The 22,361-nt window shown below is 45.8% G+C and overlaps 1 protein-coding gene across 1 annotated transcript in view; it reads right to left on the bottom strand.

Moving 5' to 3' along the window:
* Nucleotides 1-6,146: 6,146 nt before the first annotated feature.
* Nucleotides 6,147-22,361, bottom strand: part of LOC146797819 (ADP-ribosylation factor 6-like) — a 39,534-nt gene continuing 23,319 nt past the window's right edge. The window contains exon 2 of the mRNA XM_085625004.1: nucleotides 6,147-6,910. Within this exon, the coding sequence (XP_085481130.1) occupies nucleotides 6,355-6,882 (528 nt within the window). The 5' untranslated portion in view covers nucleotides 6,883-6,910 and the 3' untranslated portion in view covers nucleotides 6,147-6,354. The remainder of the gene's footprint in view (nucleotides 6,911-22,361) is intronic.

Here is a 22,361-nt window from a genome sequence, read left to right as displayed (position 1 = left end):
GGGTGGACCCATTAATCTGGTGAGGACCAAATTGAGGTTCCACACTGGTGCCGGTGGGTGTCTTGGGGGGATTACTCTTTTGAGTCCCTCCAAGAAGGCTTTGATGGCAGGCACTCTGAATAAAGAGGGGTGCTGCCTGTTTTGGAGATAGGCTGCTATCGCGGTTAAATGGATACGTATTGAGTTGTATGCCAGATTGCATCGGTATAGGTGTAGGAGGTAACAGATGATGTTTTGAATGGATGCGTCCAGCGGGGTAATGTCATTGTTGTTGCAGTAAATGACAAACCTCTTCCATTTAGCCGCATAGCAAGCTCTGGTAGTGGGTCTCCTGGCCTCCTTGATGATCTCCATACAGTCAGGTGGCAGGTTTTGGTAGCCAAACTCTAAAACCTCAGGAGCCAGATTGCCAGGTTCAGCTGTTGCGGATCTGGGTGCTGAATTTCGCCATGGTTCTGCGTCAAAAGTGCGGGTTTGATACGCAGCCTTTGATGCGGCACCACGGAAAGTTCTAGAAAGGTGGTGTACCATGGTTGGCGCGCCCATGTGGGAGCAACTAGGATGAGTGTCAGTGAGTGTTGTCGCAGTTTGCGTGCCACCAGCGGTATTAATGGCGCTGGGGGAAAAGCGTACGCAAATCTGCCGGACCCATTCATCCATATCGCATTGCCCTGTGACTGTGGATGTGGGAACCTGGTGGCAAAGCTTTGGCATTTTGCGTTTTCGTTTGTGGCGAATAGGTCTATCTCTGGAGGACCCCACTGTTAGAAGTACGGTTGGAGAACTGACGGATGTAGCTCCCACTCGTGCATCTGGTGGCTGTGTCTGCTGAGCAGATCCGCCATCTGGTTGTCCTTGCCGGGGAGGTGTTCCGCCATGAGGAATATGTTCCTCTGAATGGCCCACTTCCACATGCTCTGAGCCAGATGAGACAACTGTGGAGAGTGTGTTCCTCCCTGCTTCTGTATGTAGTACATGGCAGTCATGTTGTCCGTCCGGATCAACACGACCTTGTTGCACAAGTGTACTTTGAATGCCTTCATGGCTAGGAAGATCGCCATCAGTTCCAGAACGTTGATGTGCATCTTCTTTTGTTGCGTTGTCCATAGTCCCTGCACTGTGTAAGTGAGTACATGTGCTCCCCAACCCTGGAGAGAGGCGTCCGCTGTCAGTATTATTTGTGGAACAGGCTCTTGGAACGGTCGGCCCTTGCAAAGGTTTTGTGGATTCCACCAATGCAGAGAGTTGTATGCCCGACCGCTCACCAACACTAGGTCTTTTAATTGCCTGTGAGCTTGATTCCATTGACGTGCCAAGCACTCCTGAAGCGGGCGCATATGTAGTCTCGCATGCGGGACTATGAAAATGCAGGAGGCCATCATGCCTATCAACTGCATGAACACTCGCGCAGGAAGGGAGTGTTGAGGTTTGAACTTTGAGATCAGCAGTTGCATGCTGTTGATCCTCACTAAATTTGGCTGAGCTGTGGCTGCCAGAGTGTTTATGGTCGCGCCCAGGTACTGTCGTACGTGTGCGGGTTGGAGATGTGATTTTGAGTAATTTAGTGAGAATCCCAGACTGTGAAGAAGGTGAATGGTGAGGGACATGTGGCTGGCACATTGCTGGGCTGACTTTGCCTGAACAAGCCAGTCGTCCAGGTAAGGGAAGACGTGAATGTGTTGCCTCCGTAGATGTGCAGCCACTGTTGCTAGGCACTTGGTAAAGACCCTGGGTGCTGTTGTTACTCCGAAGGGGAGAACTTTGAATTGATAGTGATGTCCCTGAATAGTGAACCTGAGAAATTTCCTGTGTGATGAGTGTATGGGTATGTGGAAATACGCATCTTTTAGGTCCAGTGTGGCTAGGAAGTCTCCTTGACTGAGTAGCGGGAGAACCTGCTGTAGGGTGAGCATATGGAAATGCTCTGAGAGAATGTATTGGTTGAGGGGTCTCAGGTCTAGTATAGGTCTGAGCGACCCGTCCTTTTTTGGGATTAAGAAGTACAGAGAGTACACCCCTGTCCCCTGCTAGTTGACGGGCACAACCTCTATTGCACCTTTTTGCAGCATACTTAGCACTTCCTGCTGCAATAATGCCAAGTGCTCTACGGACATAGGACGGTGCTTTGGCGGTATGTTGGGTGGAGTGGACGTTAATCCGAGACAGTAACCGTGCTGGATAATGTCCCTGACCCACCTGTCTGTGGTGATGGTTTTCCACGCTGACAGGAACCGTTGGAGTCTCCCCCCGACAGGTGTTATGTGGTCGGGGGGCAGGGAGAGGGCGTCACTGTTTGTTTTTGGGGGAGGACCTGGTGTTGCCGTAACCACGTCCTCTGCCCTTGGTGCTGGAGCCACGATAGCCACCTCTGTTGGTTTTATCATAGGTACTTTGTGTGCCCCCTTTAGTGTACTGCTGCTGTGACCCCTGACCTCTAGCTGCTCCTCTATTCCCGGGGCGACGAAAGGAGCCACTACGAAACTGCTGCGTCTGCAGAGCCCCCATTGATTTCGCAGTGTCTGTGTCTTTTTTAATTTTCTCGAGGGTAGTGTCAACTTCAGGGCCAAATAAATAGTCTGGGTTGACCGGTTGATTTAAGATATTGTTCTGAATCTCCGGCTTGAAGCCTGAGATTCTCAACCATGCATGCCTTCTCAACATGACGCTTGTGTTGATTGCCCGTGCCGCTGTGTCGGCTGCATCCAGTGCGCACTTGATGGATGCATTGGTAAGGAGTTGTCCCTCTCCGATGAGGAGCTCCGCTGCCTCTTTATATTCATCTGGCAAATGTTGGAGTAGTGCTTCTAGTGTGTCGTAGTGGGACCTATCATAACGGGCCAGGAGTGCCTGTGTGTTGGCAATGCGCCAGATGTTTGCTGCTTGCGCTGCAATCCGTTTGCCTGATGTCTCCAGCACTTTGGACTCCTTGTCTGGGGGAGGAGCATCACCTGTTTGTGAGTGGGCTCTTTTGCGAGCATTAGCAACCACCATGGAGTCCAAAGGTAACTGGCCCATAATGTACATAGGGTCTCCGGGTGCAGGCTTGTATTTTTTTTCAATCCTGGGGTTCAGCACCCGTGCCCTGGTTGTTTCTTTAAAAATGTATTTTGCAGGTTTGAGAACTCCTTTTAGCATGGGCAGGGTCTTGACAGTTCTTTCGGAAGAGGCGAAAGTGTCCACCAAGAAGTTTTCTTCGACAGTGTCAGAATGGAGTTCTACTCCATGATTGGCAGCAGCCCGTTCTATGAGGGCATTAAAGGCAGCAGTGTCCTCTGTGGGAGATGTCTTTATGTTATAAAGCTGCGTGTCATGGGTATCTGGTGCGGTACCCTGGTCTGTGGGGTCATCCCATGCCTGATCTGGGTCTTGCAGGTAATCATCAGGATTGATATCCCCAGGGTAGGTGGTATCATCCCCTACATAGTCCTCTACTGCGTCTGCCTCTGAAGGCGTAGGAGAAAAGGACGGTGGATCCTGATGGAAGGGTTGAAAGTGTTCATGAAGCACTGGCTCTGACCCTGCCGGCAATTTGTGTTTGAGAGGAATTTTGTAGGAGTCCAATCCCCTCTCTGGCGTGATTTTCCGCTTGCGGAGCATCAACCTACCAGTGTTGGCGTCGATAAATTGTGGCTGTGAAGGCTCGAAATCTGTTTGTCCTGTGGATGGGGACTGTGTCTGGCGGACACGTGTCCGAATCTCGAACAGTTTCGCCGCCGCGGGCGGCGGCAACCCAAACGTGATGTTGGCCGGCGCCGAGGGTGCTTTTGAAGCCTTGTGCGTGTCGGGACCCGACGTAGAGTGGAGGGCTGCCTGTTCTCTGATGCGTTGCAACGATGCCGAGACCTGTTGCACGGTGAACGCAGATGGCTCTTTGGAACCGGTCGGCACCTTGGAGGTAGGCGTCGAAGCGGCACCCGACTTCTTTGCAGTCATGGGGTCATCGATTCGAAGGGAGGTATCGACGCTCGTTGGAGTCGATGACTTGGCAGGCGCCGCCGTTTTAGACGTTGACGCAGACGGGGTGGCCACCTTGACTTTGGTGGTTGGGGCCGATGTCTTCGGTGCCAGAGGCCGAGGCGCCTTGTGGGGACCGAGGGCCTTCTTCTTTGGCTCGGCACCTGTATCCGCTGCGGTGAGCTCGGCACCGAAATCCCTTTTGTGCGCGGGCGGAGCCGATGACCTTTGCCGGCGTCGAAGGAGTGAAAGGCTTCGAGGCCTTCGAGCCGATCACAACCAGTTTCACTTACGGTTTCGATGGAACTGGTGCGATGGATGGTTTCGGTTTCGCTGAAGGGAATCCAGTCGCCTTCGATAATAATGGCTCTTGCGAAATGTTCGAGGCCGGGCCTGAAGGCGGGGCCGAAGAACCGTGAGATTGATCTTGGGTAAGGCCCGAAGGCGATCCCTCGACCTGAGCCTCATGACGACATATTTTTTCGGCCTCCGTATCGACGGGTTGGCCTAGCTCCTCGCTGGAGCTATCTTCCTCGACCCCAAAGGCCTCATTGTAGTCTCCTACCTCTTCGACGACGACTTCTCTCTGAAAGATCACCTCATCGTCGTCTTCGGATCGGGAGTCGTGTTTGGAAGCGGGGCTGGAGTCTACGTCCTCCACGCTCTTGGCGTCCTCGTCTTCGGTGCTAAAGATGTTGGCCGGGGCAGGCGCCGATTGCTGCGCCTCCAATCGCGCTGCCCGTCGATTCCGGAGAGTCTTCTTCGAGCGGAATCGGGCACAGGCCATACATTTCGACTCATCGTGATCCAGTGAGAGACATTTGTTGCATACCGGGTGGACGTCGATGTGTGGGTATTTCGCGTGGCATAAAGGACACCTTTTGAATGGAGTCCTCGATTCCATCGTCGATCAAAGTTCGATGTTCGGACCAAGCGGATCCGAAAAGCTGGAAGAAGGTGCTAAAGCACTAAAGAAACTAGTCGATACCGAACGGGAACAGTACCGACGATAACTAAAGGCCTTTTGGCCTTAAACTGAATTTTCCTAACTTGAGCTAAGATAAGCACATCCGAACCCAATGGCGGAAAAAAACAATCCAAGGATGGAGAGGATGCCCATGCGCACTGTGGTCCAGGGGTGGAGTCCCCTATCTCGTGATACTTCGAAGACTCTTCCAGGACAACAATGTGCAATCATCCGGACCCAACACTAGGCGGCGATCTATGCACAGATATGAATTCAGCAGCCCACATGCCTCGAACCTCCATCGCTACCACCATCAGGAAAAGTATTAGCAAGCATAAATATGAAAAAGTTTCACTTCTTTTGACCATCCTCTGCAAACATTCAGTGTTCTCAGTTTGGGTTGCCAACATTTAAAGCAGAAAGGAATGATGAAGGAATAGCTTGTTTGACCCCCAGATTGACACGGTAGCAGTGTGGGCTGGTAAAGATGCTGGGTACCAAATGGGGGTACACTTCGGCACTGCACCCTAGGTGCAAGGAGTCACTGCATTCCTTAGGCAGTGTACATGCTTAGGATCAGGCATTGAGAGATGCTCTTGTGCCACACCCTGTAGTTGGAGGAGAGGTGGTGAGGTCTCAGGACATCAAGGTTCTGGACATGTCCAGCATTACTTACCGAGCACCCACTAGGTTCTCTGTAGCTGTTGCTAGGTACTGTATGGATGTTTGACACTACAACTCTACAGACCTCATCCCTACTGCTGCACCAAACCAGCCCCACTCCTATGATGCCTTACCAAAATTACCTATTAAAATGTCATTATTTCTACCTCCAGTGCCTCAATTCCACTAGCAATCAAAAGGGCTCTTCTTGTCCCTTTTGCATATTACACTTAGGTGGCAACAAAAGTACGTAATTCTTATTAGTACAACTCAACAACAATACATGTCCAAGAATGTTATAGGCCTTCAGAATCAGCCAAGAATGGCCTGTGAAGCAGCCTATGGGCTCACTGCTTCATTATAGACAAACCTGACCAACGAAAAGCAGTTTACACCGGTTCCTTCAGGGCATCTCTGCGTCCTACTCAGTACTTCCTTCCTTCGAGCATAAAATATAAAAGTAAAAGTCACAAGCACGACCATCTCCTGGCAATCAGAAATTCTATGGTACTCCACACTCACCAAATTCAATTTTGGAGGGAAAAAAAAAAACACGACTTACTTATTGCTTTTCTGAGGAGGGTTTGGCCTCAAACTCTTTTAATGTTAAAAAATAGAATTATACAGTGATTTGCATGTTGCTAGTTATTCTCCACCAGCCTTTTTGGGCATTTTGCGGCACATTATTATTAAAGAAGGTTAAAAAAAAAATTACAATGAAAATAAAAATAGATTTTCCTCAGTTGTGGTCCCCTCTGTACAACGGTGGTTTAGGACTTGTAGTTGGACGTCAGCCACATCAATCCCTCATAGAGTCCTTCTCCGGTGGATGCACAGGATGGCTGCACATACCAGTTTCGGTCTCTTATGCGGGTTAGGCCTAGTTTTTCTTGGATCTCGTGGGGCTTCATTGCGTCTGGCAGGTCTTGTTTGTTGGCAAAGACAAGGATGATGGCATCGCGCATCTCTCGGTCATTGATGATGCGATGTAGCTCCTGGCGGGCCTCATCAATTCGGTCAGTGTCAGCACAGTCCACCACGAAAATCAGCCCTTGTGTGCCAGTGTAGTAGTGCCGCCAAAGGGGACGGATCTTATCCTGGCCACCAACATCCCAGACATTGAACCGGACATTCTTGTAGGTTACGGTCTCCACATTGAAACCCACAGTGGGGATTGTGGTGACAGACTGGCCCAGCTTCAACTTGTAGAGGACAGTAGTTTTTCCCGCTGCATCCAGACCGAGCATCAGAATACGCATCTCCTTGCTGCCAAAGACCTTGGACAGCATCTTCCCCATGATGACAAAGGTTCCATACAGTGCAGTTCTAGAAAGAGAAAGCATAATGATTCAGGAGCAGCATACTTCTATCACAAACTTCATCAACTAAGAAACAAGCTACAGTTAAGCCTCTTTGAAAGATTCTTCCTGTTGGCTTCAACAGTTTGATTGTACACCCATCCATCAAAACCTCCAAAATTAGTTAAACTAAGTTAATCAGAAACGATGATAATGCACTATGTCCAATAAAACATTAAGTTGTATAAATTCCACATTCACTTAATGACACTCTTATTCAGACTGTTATCAACTACTGTAGATATGATAACATAGGAGTTCCTTTCACTGGCAAAGGTGATGGGAAGGTACTCCATTATTAAGAAGGGCAATATTGGCCTGTATGTGAGATTTCCATTTCTTTTTTTTCTATAGCACTCAAGGTTCCAGGTGATCGTTTATATTTTGGGAGAATGCGTAACATATACAAAATTATCACAAGCCTCTTCATTTTTAACAAGTATAATTATAAGATACTTCAAAGATCGCCAAAATGTTTATAAAATTGCAAGAATATGCTCCCAGTCCTGAAAATTAAAATGTACCATTACATACTAATGGGGTTCTCCCAGAGAAAGTCTTAAGACCTGGGAATCTATACAGTATAAGCAACACTTGGTCCTGACATATCTTTCCAGCCCATCTCAAGTGCACAGGATTGGAGAATATTCAATTCAAATGGTCATATAAAGAGTTATTCTATACATAGATTATTGTCACAGAGAGAAGGACCAGAGACAACAATGTTTATTTGAAAATATCTTTCTTTAAATATTGCTTTTCATGAAGACTATATAATCAATCATTATGACAATAGGGGTTTAAAGGAAGAAAAGTGAAAAGGAAGTGCTTGTGTGCAATGTGAACGTGTAAAGAAAAGGGAACAATCAGAAAAAATGAGAAGCAAAGATACCGTATTTTTTTTTATATACAACACTGGTTGGATTAGGTCATTTAGTCGACCGAACCAATGTTAGGCCTGTATACAATATCAATCCACTTTCCTATTTCTTAGATGTGAGAAAGTGGCTCTGTATATACTGTTCCCTAATAGGTACAGTGTGTACAGAGTCCACAGAGGTTTGGCAGAGGTTAAAGTTAGATATAACCTTATTCTCTAAAGTGGTAGCTTGGTCAAGCAGTAAGGCAGTATCAGAGGACAGTGTAAAGCATTTGTTGCACACACTCAGCCAGCAAATGGTCTCTCACACTCAATAACTGAACTCTAGGCCAATGGTTTATATATAAAAAATGTATGTTTGTTTTATTTTAGAACCAACAATAGGTATCAAAATATACTTTCTCAGAATGAGATGCTTTAGGTAAATACGTTTGCAATATGCAATTGGCTTTTGTAGAAAGTTACAGGTTGTTGCAATAGGCAACACAATTTCAAACACAATAATGCATTGAGTTCAATGGAAGTTTTAAGTTATTTACAATAGATTACTTTCAGGATTACTTTTGTAATTCCAGGACTGGATCCAGTCCTGGGTCAGTTCTTGGAAACAAGTGATAAAAGTCGACTTAGTTGCGGTTATGATTTTTAGGCAATATTTTGTTATTTTAAAAGTTGACACTTAGGAGAAATTTCATAGAAAACAGTCAATGATTCCCTATGGAAGAAAATTCAAGTTGCAGGTATAGTATGTTCTTGTTACTTTTGTAATCCAGTACTGGGTGCCTAGACTCAGTACTGGGACCTCTATCTAAAACAGGTAAGTAATTACGTTTTCACAGTTTGTACGATTTTTAAAGAATATTTGAAGTTTGCAAAAATCGACACTTAGAAGAAATTTCACAGAAAAACAGTCAATGATTCCCTATGGAAGAAAATTGGGTTACTGGCAAGTACGGTTGTGAATATTTTTCAGGGTAAGTGCTGGGTACCAAGATCCAGCACTGGGATCTCACCTAATAGCAGGTGAGTATTTTCGTTACTCGGCTGATTTTTGGTGAATATTTTAAGTTTTGAAAACTCCACACTTAGAAGAAATTTCAGAAGAAACCAGTCAATGTTACCCTAAGGAGAAAATTGAGTTATCGGCTTTCAGGTAAGTACTCGACTAGCAAAGTTAAGGTTCTGGGCACAGACTCAGGGGTCTCCCAGGGTCAGGTAGGTACAGTTGTTACACTCTCAGCAGCACAGGGGCAGCCAGGTGCAGAGTGAATTAGGCCCAATGTTTTCCTATGGGGGGCAGGGGGGCCTTGGTTGGTGGCTGCTGACTTGCAGGCCATGCGGCTGTGGGAGCTGGGCTCCTGGTCACTTGCTCAGGGCAAATGGGAAAGTAGATCGGTGCAAAGGTTACACTGCCAGGGCCACTCGTGTGGCTGGGTGCAGGGAGCTTTTGAGCCTTCAGGCGCTCAATTGATTTCAATGGGAAAGCTCCGGTTTGGAAAAAGACTGCAAGCTCGGGGACGAAGATACTTCAGGTGCCACCACCACTTCGAGAGGCAAGTTGGAGGATAGGTAGGTACCCAGGAGTTGGGCACAGGGGGCCGCAGGGCACCCGGTGCAGGGGTGCCTTTTGGTGTCGGGAAATCTTACCCTCCGTTGATCGCGGTTGGGGGGGTACCTGGTTCTGAGGCTGCAGGTGTCGTCAGGAGCGTCGAGGGAAGTCCTTGGGCGCCGGACTCGGGGTCACAGTCGCCAGGTGGTCGTCCTCGTGGTCTTTGTTCACTCCGGCACAGGCCAGGCTTGGCGGGTGCAGAGTGGGCAGGGTTCGCGGTTCCGGGCTGATGCCAGGGATTAGATGCTGAGTTTGAACAGAGCCTCTGCTCATGGGAGTCCCAGGTGCTTAGAGCCAAAAGGTATCCAGGTTCTCCGGGGTTTGTGAGGTTGCTAGCCACAAGAGGTGCCGGGTTGTAGCAGGAGCAGGTTTGAGGGTCGACAGGCCGGTAGGGCTGGGGCCAAAGCAGTTGGTGTCTTCCTCTTCTTAGCAGCTGCACAGCAGGTCTTTCTTCTTGCTCTTCTTTGTATTTTTGAATCTGGAATCTGGGGAAGGAAGGTTCAGGGTGCCCCTAAATACTAGATTTATGGGCGTTACAGGTAGGTAAAGGGCAGGGACCAATGGGTCCCTGTCCTGGGGTGGGTACACCCCCTATTCTGCCACTCTCCTGTGGGAGGGGGCAGTAGCCTAGTCCTGATTGGGTAGGGCCTCCCATCTTCAAGATGGCGAGCGCCCGGAGATCTGCTTCACCTCGCCTCCCCCACCTGAGGGGTGGGGTTGGCAGGCTGGCACATCCCCTGTCCTTATTTGGGGTTTCCGGCCAGGCTTCCCGCCAGAGTGGAGGTTGCAAGTGGCCTGGGGAAGCTCACAGAGGCGGCATGCCTTTGAAGCTTCCCCCTGCCCATCCTGGGGGAGGAGACCTAGCACCTCGCCCAGGATGTGCATTGTTGCAGGCCCAGGAGAGCAGGGGCTCTCCTACCCAGGGGTCCAGTAACATGTCTGCTGTGTGGCAGCCTAGGCAGCCTCTCAGACCAGACGTGGATTGGAGGTTAGGTTTCAGGGGGCATCTCTAAGATGCCCTCTGTGGTGCTTGGTACATTAAATCCCACACTGGCATCAGTGCGGGTTTAATGTGCTGAGAAGTTTGATACCAAACTTCTCAGTCTTCAATGTTGCCATTATGGTGCTGTGGAGTTCGTGTTTGACGAGCTCTCAGCACCATGTACTCTTAAATGGCAGCACTGCACTTACAGGGCCCAGCAAGGATACCTGGGTACTGTAGGGGCACAGGGCTCATGCTCCCGTGCCCACACCACTGGCATAGGGCACCCAGCTAGAGGGCTGCCAGGGCAGTGTAGGTGGTGGGCATGGTACACAGGGATGTGTGCCATGTCGACTCTTTGTTTTGTCTTGTACCCAGACACTCAACCTGCAAGGGCGGTGTGTGGGTGTTAGGGTACAGGGCCTCTAAGGGTGGCACAAAAAGTGCTGCAGCCCTTAGAGGCCTTCCCTGGTCACAAGGCCCTGGGTACCTAGGGTACCATTTACCAGGGGCTGACATGTGGCCAGGGTTTGCCAATTTGGGTTTGAGGTTTTTGTTTAGCGAAGGAACATAGGCCCTAGGCACCTGATTGGCAAGAGTCCAGGGCACACTCAGTCAAAGTACATTCAGCAATTCAGCAAAAAGTGGGGGCATACCATGCAAGAAAGATGGCGCTTTCTCACATTAGATGACCCCTGAACATTGAACCAGGGTTAAAAGGTAGTAATGCATGCCAAAGAAGGAAAAGGTTGACGTTTCGACCCGTCTTCCCCGATAACAACCGTTTCGTTAGCCAGGACATATCCATAATGTATATGTTGTCCAAGTTGGAAGTTAATCCAATTCGTAGAAACTGTGAGAGGATGGCCCCCAAGAAAGGAGTAAAGAGGGCCCCTTATGATGCTTACAATTTTTTTTTCAAAGTACTGCAAGGTAAGTGTCAGGCGAGATCAATTATCTCTCGTTACGAGGTCAACTCTGCAGATAAATCTTAGTGTGAGCCCGCGCAACAGAGGGGCCGGTATTCTCAAAAGTGTGGAGAGGAAAACAATCCTTCCAGAAGAGGCCAATTACCCATCACCATCAAAACCCTCACATTGCTGCGCTAGCACACCAATGGCGAAAATCCAGTCTGCGTTGGATTAGAGACGAAAATTAAAATGTGGCAGATCAAAAATCGTTATCGCCAATACGTTATCTAGGCTGTCATACCAAAATCAAAATTAATAAGAGGAATTGGAAATCGAAGAACGTAACAAATGCTAGTGTTCGAGACAACAAAAGTGACAGATTAAAGGAACAGGCAAACCTGAAAGTGAGAGGGTAGTGTATCATTTTGAGAGATCCATAACAAACTTAATTTTTTGTGTAGTTTTATATATTTATTGTTGTCGTAGCCATCACAAGGACAGCATATGTACCATTTCTTTATGTGCAAAAAGATAAAAACGTGAATACATAAATGTATTTTTTTAATGTCATTTTTATTTTTCATGTTTTAGTTAATTAAAACCATACACGAAAGATCACCATAAAAAATACAGCTCGTAATTACAAAAGAATTGTAATTAAAATCAGTTATGAACAATATTACAATTAATTAATCTGAGGGGTGCATATAAAACTATGGGTAATGGAACTGAGTCCATATAAATTAGTGCCAGGTGAAGCTGTGGCGGTTCCTGTATGTACATACCATCTGTCTGTCCTCCTTCTCTTGTTGGCGGAGCAATGAGAAAATATGTATATAAATTTAACAAATGTAATATTCAGGACTGTGTTTATGTGGTTTAGGACCACCTTAACAGCCTGCCAGCATGTACCGACCTTAATGGCGTTAACCAGCTTCCATAGCAGAAGTCTGAGGGCTTCTAGTTGCGCCAGGCACAAACACACAATGTGCGTAATTGATTCCATTAATTTTTTACATAATCTGCATTTCTCCTCTTTTTTATTGTTTTTACCATTTTGGAATAAAGTCCAGTGCTGGACTGCCACAAACAGAAGAACCATAAGCTTGTTTTTTGCATTGTAGTTTATTCCCAGGTATGGTTATGTCTATGAGAATTCAACACCATCAATACGTGGAAACACTGTGCCATTGCCATTTTTATCCCTGCTCAACGTCAAGGAGCTAATGCTCACAGTTCTGAACTCTTTCAGGCTAACATTATTGGTGTCATACCAGTATATATGTTCTTCAAACTTTCTTCTAGATACCGGGCATGAGCTGTCTTTCCCCAGGTGTTCTTTAAGTCGTTCCATTTAACGTTATCGAACATATTGGGGTTTGCTGCTCACAGTTTGCAGCAGAGCTTAAGGAAAGCACATCGCCTGCCCTCAGTTTGTTTAAGAAGGCCAAATTTAATCCGGGCCTGCGCCGGTGAGGCCATTTTTGGCAGACGGAAGATGGATTTGTAAGTTCTTATCACTAGTGCATCCACCAGCTTTGCATCTGCGCCCAGCATTATTACACTAACATGTGTGAATGTCGGGGTGAACTTTGCCTGCATCATCTGGAGGAGTGGATCCAGGCTGGGACATATAGATTTTTTTGCTAAGGTTACAAAAGTGGCTTGAAACGCGTGGGCTTTGTTTTTAAATTATTATTTTTGTCGCTGGGAGTTTCTGCTCAAGTCTAGCCAGACACCAATATTTCTATTCTAGAACTTTATTATTGTATCGGCCATGAGCCAGGTTTGTTGAGCCTTTTCCCAAACATGATGAATTTTGTTTTTGACAAATTGAACACCAGTTTATTTAGCCTGGAGTATTCATTGAGTTAGGTGATTAGCCTCTGCAGGACAATTCTTGTTCGACTCAACATCACCAATTCATCTGCATACCATAAGTTGGATAGTTGTTTCTTCCTAAGCGTCGGAGGGTGTGCATTTACCGAGTCCAATGAGACTGTGAGGTCACAAATTTACAAGTTAGAAAGCAAAGGTGCCAAAACGTACTCTTGTTTTAAACCATCTGTGTTTTTGATATTTCGTGAGAGGGAAATTCAATCGTCTCATTTTATTCTTGTCTACGTAACTATTTACAAGAGTTTTATATCTCTCAGGGGCTTTGACAGGAGTCCCCATAAGTGTAGTTTTCACCAGAATAACTTCCTTGGGACCCAGACAAAAGTGGCCTTAAACTCAACAAAGCACATAAACAGAAGTGAGTGCGTTCGGATTGTAAGATCATTGAGCATGGGGATTGCCAATAAATGCGATAAGCAGGCATGCTTTTGCAGGAATCCTGTTTGGTTAGGGTAATAGTACATTGCTGATCGGCCCAGCTCTTGAGATCATCTAACAGCAAGCCTGTGAAATATTTTGCTTAAATATCTGTGAGAGCCATCAGCTGGTAGTTACTGGGCTGTGCTGAATCCCAACCTTTATTTGATTGGGTGAACTACTGACCCCCTCTGAGACTTAGAGGTTTTTCTGTTTGAAGTATGTGCCTATATAGTGTTGAGAGCTTATGGGCCGACTGCACTGGATCTGCTCCTTCCTCTCCGGCAGAACGCAGCGGGTCAGACTACCCCCTTTCCTCTCCGACCCTACACCTGCCACCTGCGGAGTCCCCCAGGGGTCCTCCCTCAGCTCTACACTCTTCAACGTCTACATGGCTGCGCTCGCCCCCATCGTCAGAACCTACGGACTCAACATTGTGTCATACGCAAACGACACCAAACTCATCCTCTCCCTATCCAACGAACCCAATACGGCCAGACACAATTTTTGAGAAGGCATGGAAGCAGTCGCCAAATGGATGAAAAACAGCTGCCTACAACTAAATACCAACAAAACAGAAGTACTCATCATGGGCCCAAACGACACCTGGTGGCCCCCCGCCCTCGGAAGCCCGCCCACCCACACGGACCACGCACACAACCTGGGAATCATCCTGGACTCTGAGCTCAAAATGGACCGCCACATCAACTCCGTCTCGTCCTCCTGCTTCCACACCCTCCGCTTCCTACGCAAGACCTTCAAATGGATCCCCCTCGAGCACAGAAAGACCGTCACTCACGCCCTGGTCACCTGCAGACTAGACTAAGGCAACGCACTTGACGCTGGAACAAACAAAAACCTCACCTGCAAGCTACAGAACATGCAGAACGCCGCCGCAAGACAGGTCCTCGACCTGCCACTTCTCCCAGCACCTGCGCACACTCCACTGGCTCCCCATCAAAGCTAGATTCACCTTCAAGATGCTCACCCACGCCCACAAGGCCCTCCACGACACCGGACCAGCATACCTGAACAGCCAACTCAAATTCCACGCACCCCAGAGGACCCTACGATCTGCCCAGCTCTCCTATGCTGTGGTCCCCCGCACCAGAAAGACCAGATCGGGAGGCCGCTCCTTCTCCTTCCTCGCAGCCCGAGCCTGGAACACCCTGCTGTGCCACCTCAGACAGACAACATCGCTCCCCATCTTCGCAAGAAACCTCAAAACCTGGGACTTTGACAGACCCCCCCCCCCCCCCCCCCCACCCATTGGATTGGAGCCTGCTAACCAGAGTTAGTGAGTAGTCGCGCTTAACAAACACCTGATTGGGCAGGGGGTTCTTTTTTTAACAAAGCCTAGAGAATCCCATTCAGGCCTGGAGCACAGTTGGTCTGTGATTCAACAGTTATTTTTTGGATATCAACACGGGTATGATCTTTTATTTTACTAGCACAGTCATCTTGTAGGTTGAGCCTCAGGCCATTGTATTCCTCTTTCATGGTGGAATCCGAGCTCTTTAGAAACTCATCTGGGCAGTAATACATGGGATATCTGAGTTCCCACTGGAGCTACCTGTAGTGTTCATCGTAGTATTTGTCTTGTTTTTTTTGGACTCGGAGAGCTTCCACTAATCGAAAACTGGTTATATACCACACCCATTCCTATTTGTTGATTTTTGAATTATTAGATTTATGCAGCCTGTGTTCTTTTTTATTAACTCTCTGCCAGAATTTCGTTCCGTTCTTGCTTTTACTGGCACATATAGGGTTGGCCTAATAATTCTAGAACGATGGGATCTTTTAATCGCTCAGAGCTCGTTGTTTATTTTTTTCTTACAGAAGTTCACTGCCGCTTCTAGCACGCTGCTCCGGGGGAAGGTTCGTAGCTTACCAAGATGTTTATTTCAAGTTTTTTTTATACATCTCACTTCCAGGGAAATCCAGTTTTTTCCTCGCGCTTTTGAGGTGTAGCCACTGTTGAAGAGCTTCCTAGAAAGTTTTGATACAGTATTCTTTGTAAAATGCTCCCAACCATTTATTGGGTCTTCACTTACTGTGTTGCTCGAGAAAAAGAATGTACAGAAGAAAAGGATTTCTAGCAGTATTTCCTCATCCCACCTTAGTTCTTCAGATTGATGGTGTGGGCTTCAGCCAGAAGGGTCTCTGACTCGTGTAGGGTTGGCATCTTCGAAACCAGCTTAGTGAACTGGGGGTGAAGATCGCTTTCCAGGTGTTACTCTATTCTAAATTGTTGGATGTGGCTAAAAAGAGGCGTTATTACCCAACGTATAGTCTAAATATAAAACACTGCTCAGTTATCCTGGTCCATGATGGTGGAATATCACCCGAGACCCTGTCGATCAAGACCCCATGTCCTACTGACGTGGAAAAGGCTTTTCTCTAGTTTACCTGCATGCCTTTTGGGGGGTGGGGAGGGATGCTGTTCAGGAATTGCCCCAGGATTGCCCATCTTGTAATGATCTGCTTTTTATTGGCATGTTTTTTCAGTTGTCCCTTTTTTTCTTTAATCTGTGATTAAGGTATATGTTCATAATATTTAAAAGATGTATTGAATTCCGAGGTCTAGCCATCCGAGAGTACTGTTAAGATCCCAGGCTGCATGACTGGGAGCTGTGACGTGAGAACATGCTCATATACATTGAAAATCCAATCCCCGGGTGGCCTTGCTGCTTGACTTCGATTGCCAGGCTGAGGTATCCAATGTATGCTGTAAGTGAAATTGAAGATTGCAACCATGTTTTTTTGGAAGAATAATGATGTGAAATTTCTGCTAGTATTTTACTAGATCTTTTTCATTGACTCCCAAGATTTCATCAGCAGATATTACGTTCCTTCACCACTGGTTGCGATTGTGTGGAGATCGTTGTAACTTAATCGCTACTGGACTTCATTGAGATTGCGGCCGCGAGCCAACCCACTCTGAAGGACTGCACTTTGATTGCAGAGCTTTATACCCATTCACTTGTTTATATGACCTGAAAAACAGAAAGGCTTTATGATTGAGGATACTAGATGGTATGGATCTTGTCCTCACTGCACTTCTCAGGATAGATATTGGCTAGGACCTCCCTGGTAGAGATGATTCCTGATTGGATGGTGGGGGAGGGATATGCATCGCCATTATTCCGAGTGATGTTTTTGCCCCAATTCCTTAGTGTGAATTTGTGTGACTATATTAGTTTGGCAAATTGTTCTGTAGCAAAGGTAACAGAGGTGGGCTCCGTTGACTGTATCCCATATGAAGGATAAACACAATAGTGATGATGTCTACCATTCATTTTAGAATATTAGTACAGATGAACACGCCCGATTGCCCCGGATTTGATATTTTGGGTACCATGATACTTTATTACGCTGGGTGCCTGGTTGCAATTATATCCATTTTCTCCAGTTGGCCTAATTTCCTCCTGGGACTGCATCCCCTGAATTTCCAAGGGGCACTGGGGTGTGGACCCGTCTTGTGATTTTTATTTGACTTGTTGCTACGTACGTTTTAAGACCTTGGTAGACTTCCTTCTCTGGAGCACTTGCCAGCTTGTGTCTAGGAGCTTGGTCTTTAAAGGCCACCCGATAATAGTTGGACTTAAATTATGCAGAGTCTGCTCTAGGATGGCTGTTGCGAGATGATTTTTGGGGAGATTAATGATGCTATTAGATCAAGTATAACTTGGGTTTGTTGAAGGTTGGGAATGGCTTCAGAGCGTTTTCCATTGGGATTGGTGATTAATTCGGGATTCTCCCAATCAGTTTGGGTTGCTAAGCGGCTGTTAACATGACCTTCTCAGGCAGGCTTTGGTCTAGGAGGCTTCTTGTACCTCTGGCACTGCTGCCATTTTTTGCATGCACTTACGCATTGGTCTGCCGCTTAGGCCTCAATGTTTACACTCTGTGTGTGCTACATGGGTAGGAGCTGCTTTAGCCGGTATTTCCTTATTTTATCGAAGATTGAGTATACCTTCTCATTAAGCAGAGTGGTTGCTTACACAAAATCTCTATTTCTTCCTTTGTGGAGCATCTTCCTTGTTACTTAAGCGAGATACGCCTTTATCAACTATCCAGATGAGGATTGTGTGATGGTCCCACAGAGGTGGGGCCGACTGGCATGTTTATCTGCCTTGACAAGCAGTGCTCCTACAGCCCACTTCCCCTGCCAGTTTTCCTCCTGTGTTTGCTCAGTCATTATGTTTGCTTCCCTGGTCGATGACCCCGGACATTTGTTGTTAGTTTGCCCAGCGAGGTCATCTATACTTATAGTTGGAATGCTATATGGGCCCTTAACCGGATGCACATCCTCAGTAATGAATATTTTATTTATGCTGTTATTTTCAGGCCTTGGTTGTACTTGGTTCATAATCAGGTTTGAGGAGTTGTGTGTGGACTCTGGTTCTAGCATCTGCAAGTTTTGTATAATGACACAAGGGCTTACTCAATTTCACTTCCACCAAGAGGCCGTTTATGATTGATGCAAGGGAAGTAAACTTGTCCAGTATAGGTGAGCATGAACAGCAATATTCTTGCTTAATGCCAGTTGAAGCCTGAGCTTCAGTGACAAGTGTGTTAAGTTGCCTCAGCTTGTCAATGAACCCTGCGACAAAGACAGCAAGCGTGTTAAGTAAGTTGACTTGAATGGCCATTTTATCCGGATGGTAGTTCAGCAATATGACGGTTGCTTGCATAGTGTTTAGAAGCTTGCCAAGTGGAGCCCTAGAATGATGAAGTGGGCTATGGCCTTTCCCTCAGCAGTGTTAATGGGCTAAGCATGACTAAGGTTTCATTGCCAAATGGAGAAACAAGTAAAAACAACCCTCATTCTAGAAACACACAGCGATTCGTAATAGAAAAGACATTAAAAACAATGATTTAACTTAATTTTCCTGCACTAGGGTCAAAAACTTCAGTCTCCAGGCATACATTAGCATACTGATTTATTGTGTTCTCTGTACAGCACAGACACAATACATATCCTTGCATAACAAATGGTGGAAAAAGCCACTCCCTTCACAAACTCCCTCAACTATGGCAAAATGCTAAAAAGTGCACCACACTTTCACATATTATATTGTAGCAACAGTAGCATGCTAATGGCTGCAAACCCTTACCCAAGTTTGGTGCTAAATCTGCCAGTGGAAGGTCACCCAATCTACGATGGATGTATGTTGGCGGTGAAGGAGACATGCCATCACCGAGAACACTTCATCCCCAGACTTTCAGTTGACCAATTAATTTTAGCCTGCAGAAAATCTCTACAGACGAAGCTCTCTTCACAAACACGCCTCCATCATTGTTGGATATTATGATCTCAAGAGTACACATACACACCCCAAATCAAGATTCACAGTAACTGCTTTACCATGGCAAACCCTAGGCAAATACCCTGCAAGTTCTAATAGGCACAGTTCCGTCATATGCAGCAGAAAAGATCATTCGCAATTGCAATCCAGAATTACATTAGTCTGTGAGAAGCATGGGACTCAATCACATCTTGCTCATTTTCAATTGTAAAACAATGCTTGGTGTCTGCGCGACTAGCAGAAGAGGCATCTTTAAAAATTATTTTTAGTATCGCTCAGATGTTGGCAACCCGTACACCGCCCCAACTCAGCCCTATATAGTGCCCTCATACCGCTCTCAAAGTATACTTTCAAAGTATCAACTAACAACCACTATAATGAGAACATTAGGATACCTTGAAACCTGAGCAAAAGAACCACTATTGCTCATCTGAGGGCCCCAGAATCATTTTCCACAAATCTGACCACCAAGTAGTCGAAGTGGCAACCTACAGTGGAAGCCATTTGTGTGGAAATCCACATTATTCTATACCTGGCACACAAGACGTTACTCTTCTGGTCATTTATTTCTAGACTTTTTTTTTGCTGACAAATTCTACATAAAAGGTATGAAGAGGGTATAGAGTACATTTTCAGAGTGGCCAAGCAAAATATCGAATGCAAGAGCATTGGTATCTTCAATGACCAATTGTCAAGGAATCTACTCCTGACTGCCCCACATAGGATGGTAACCGTTTGCTGGGACAAGGACACATCCTGGTCGGAAACCAGAGGCAATTGCATAGACATCAAATAACTCGCTTCACGCCCCCCTGTAAATCCTTGCTGAATGCACACATGCAGAGTCTGGACAAAGTTAAGTATTTCAGACTCCACACAATTTGCCCTAATAGTCCTAGAGAAAGGTCTGCAATGCTACCACAGTTACATGTCCATAGACAGTAAAAGGAAAGAGAACTGTCCACTGCCAACCACCATAAAAATCTTTAGTAACCATACAAAAATCTTGGGCAATAAGCGAAACCATACATCTTTCGTTAAGGCTAGCTGTTGGTATACTATGCAGAAGATAATATCTAGGGTCACATTGTCATACAATGCATTTTCAAACCAGGGATTATTCAACGTTCTATTTAATTCAAGGCATTCCTCGTCAATCTAAAAGTAAGGGTACTTATTTTAGGATGTGCGCAGGCTAGCACTTTGGTCAAGAAAGGACTAATGCTCTCCAGAATCGTATAAAAGTATCAGTGATTGGATTTGAGAACTCAGTAGAGGAAAGCATTGACTACAAGTGTTCCATGCCTATTAGAATTAATAGACCTACTGCTCCGCGTAAAAGCACAGGTTAAGACAATTGTACAGATATAATGAAAAAAACATGAAAGAAGCCCTTTTGAGCTCAGCGCCAATTCTGTGAGGTTCAGAACTGTGCGTCTGTATACCAGAGGTAAATCAGACACTGTTAGGATTTTTATTAGAATAAGAAAAATCCAAACAATCTCTGTATTTTGGTGGAGGCACAGACCCACAGCTCCTTCCTCCTCCCATGATTCTCTTGGGCAGAGAAGCATCAGGAAGTGGGGATTGAATAGGAGGGGATAGGAACAATCCCAGCCTATCGCCTTCCAAACCCCACCCCCTGGATCACTTATTCTGATGGTAGGTTATGAGGAGGCAGGGCGCTGCTCCCACCCTTACAACCACATCCCTACCACCAACAGACCACGCAGTGCAAAGCCAATAGGTCTCACCTATGCAAGATCTATTGGCGCTATTTCTTTTTTAAGTTATTGTGTATGGTATGGTCTGTCTTTGTATCGTATGGTAAGATATGACCTGTTGTTGTATAGTATGTTATGACTTGTCATTGCATAGGATGGAATGGTATGTTAGTGAATGGTATGATATGGTACAGTCCATTATTATATAGTATGGGGTGGCCTGTCATTGTTTAGTATGGTATGAGTTGCCACTATATAGCGTGGTATGGTATTGTATAGCCTGTCATTGTATGGTATGTACTGTTATTGTATAGTATGGTATGGCCGGTTATTCTTTAGCAGGTTTGGGTATGGGCTGTGATTATGGAATGTTATGGCCTGTGATTGTATCGTGTAGTAAGGTATGTTATGCCTTGTCATTGATTAGTATGGTATGGTCCATCACTGCATTATATGGTATGGCCTGTTATTGTGCAGTATGGCATAATTTGTCATTGTATGGTATGGAGGCTATGTTATGGCACAGTACAGCTTGTCATTGTATGGTATGTTGTGGCCTCTCATTGCATGTTATACCTTCTTTTTTAGGTCAAGCACTCAAGACCTCTTCTATATACTTTAGTATATATGTATATGTGTATGTACTTTGTGGGCTCCGGAGATCAGCCCTAGGACTTTTATCCTTCCACTTAGGGACTTTTTTCTGTTCAACTGCCTCTATTTAACTGCCTTGATAGAAAACGACCAGTAGAGGTCAGTAAAATACCAGAATTGCTTTCTGCTTGTTCAAATGTCTCTATTTAACTGTCTTGATAGAAAACGACCAGTAGAGGTCAGTAAAATACCAGAATTGTTTTCTGCTGAGGGACTTTTTTTTCCCTGGCAAGTACCTCTATTTAACTTTCTTGATAGACAACGACCAGCAACGGTCAGTAAAATACTAAAATCACTTTAGCATTCTATATATTCCAGTCCATAGAAATTGTTTTCCATGAGCACCGGTAGACAATAATATTTTTTTCAAATCTTGTATTTTCAGTGCTATGACCACCGAAGACCCTGATGTTATATTAAAATCAGAGCTTTGGACTATATCATTTCCTGCTCAAAGGCAATATTTCTCTCCAAGTGTTCCTATACCTGGGGTGTCACGCAGTTTGGTACTAACTTTCCCTCCATGTTAAAGAACAGTAGATGTTTCAGCACCCAGGCTAATGTGCTGCATAGCTAAATACATATAAGGTCCCAAAGGCGAGACCGATTGCATTGCAAATGCTTGTTAGGTTATCCCTTCTCACTGTATAGTATGGTATGTCACTGTATAGTATGGACTGTTATTGTATAGTATGGTATAACCTGTCATTGTATGGAATGGAGGCTATGGTATGGTGTGGCCTGTCATTATATAATTTGGTACAGTATGGCCAATCATTGTATGGCCTCTTGTATATTATGGTATAATATGGCCTGCCATTGTAAGGTATGGTATGTTACTGTACAGTATGATATGGGCTGTCATTTTATAGCATATTTTGGTATTTTATATGGTATGGCCGGTCATTGTATAGTTTGGCATGTTATGGCCTGTTACTGTAAGGTATTGTATAGCACAAACTGCTTTCCGTAGCTACAGTGCTAGCGCAGAGAAGACGCACAGCGCAGAAAAACACGCAGCTGCACGATCT

The sequence above is a fragment of the Triturus cristatus genome, chromosome 9 (assembly GCF_964204655.1).
Source record: "Triturus cristatus chromosome 9, aTriCri1.1, whole genome shotgun sequence".
Lineage (NCBI taxonomy): Eukaryota > Metazoa > Chordata > Amphibia > Caudata > Salamandridae > Triturus > Triturus cristatus.
This window is presented reverse-complemented; position numbering and strand designations above follow the sequence as displayed.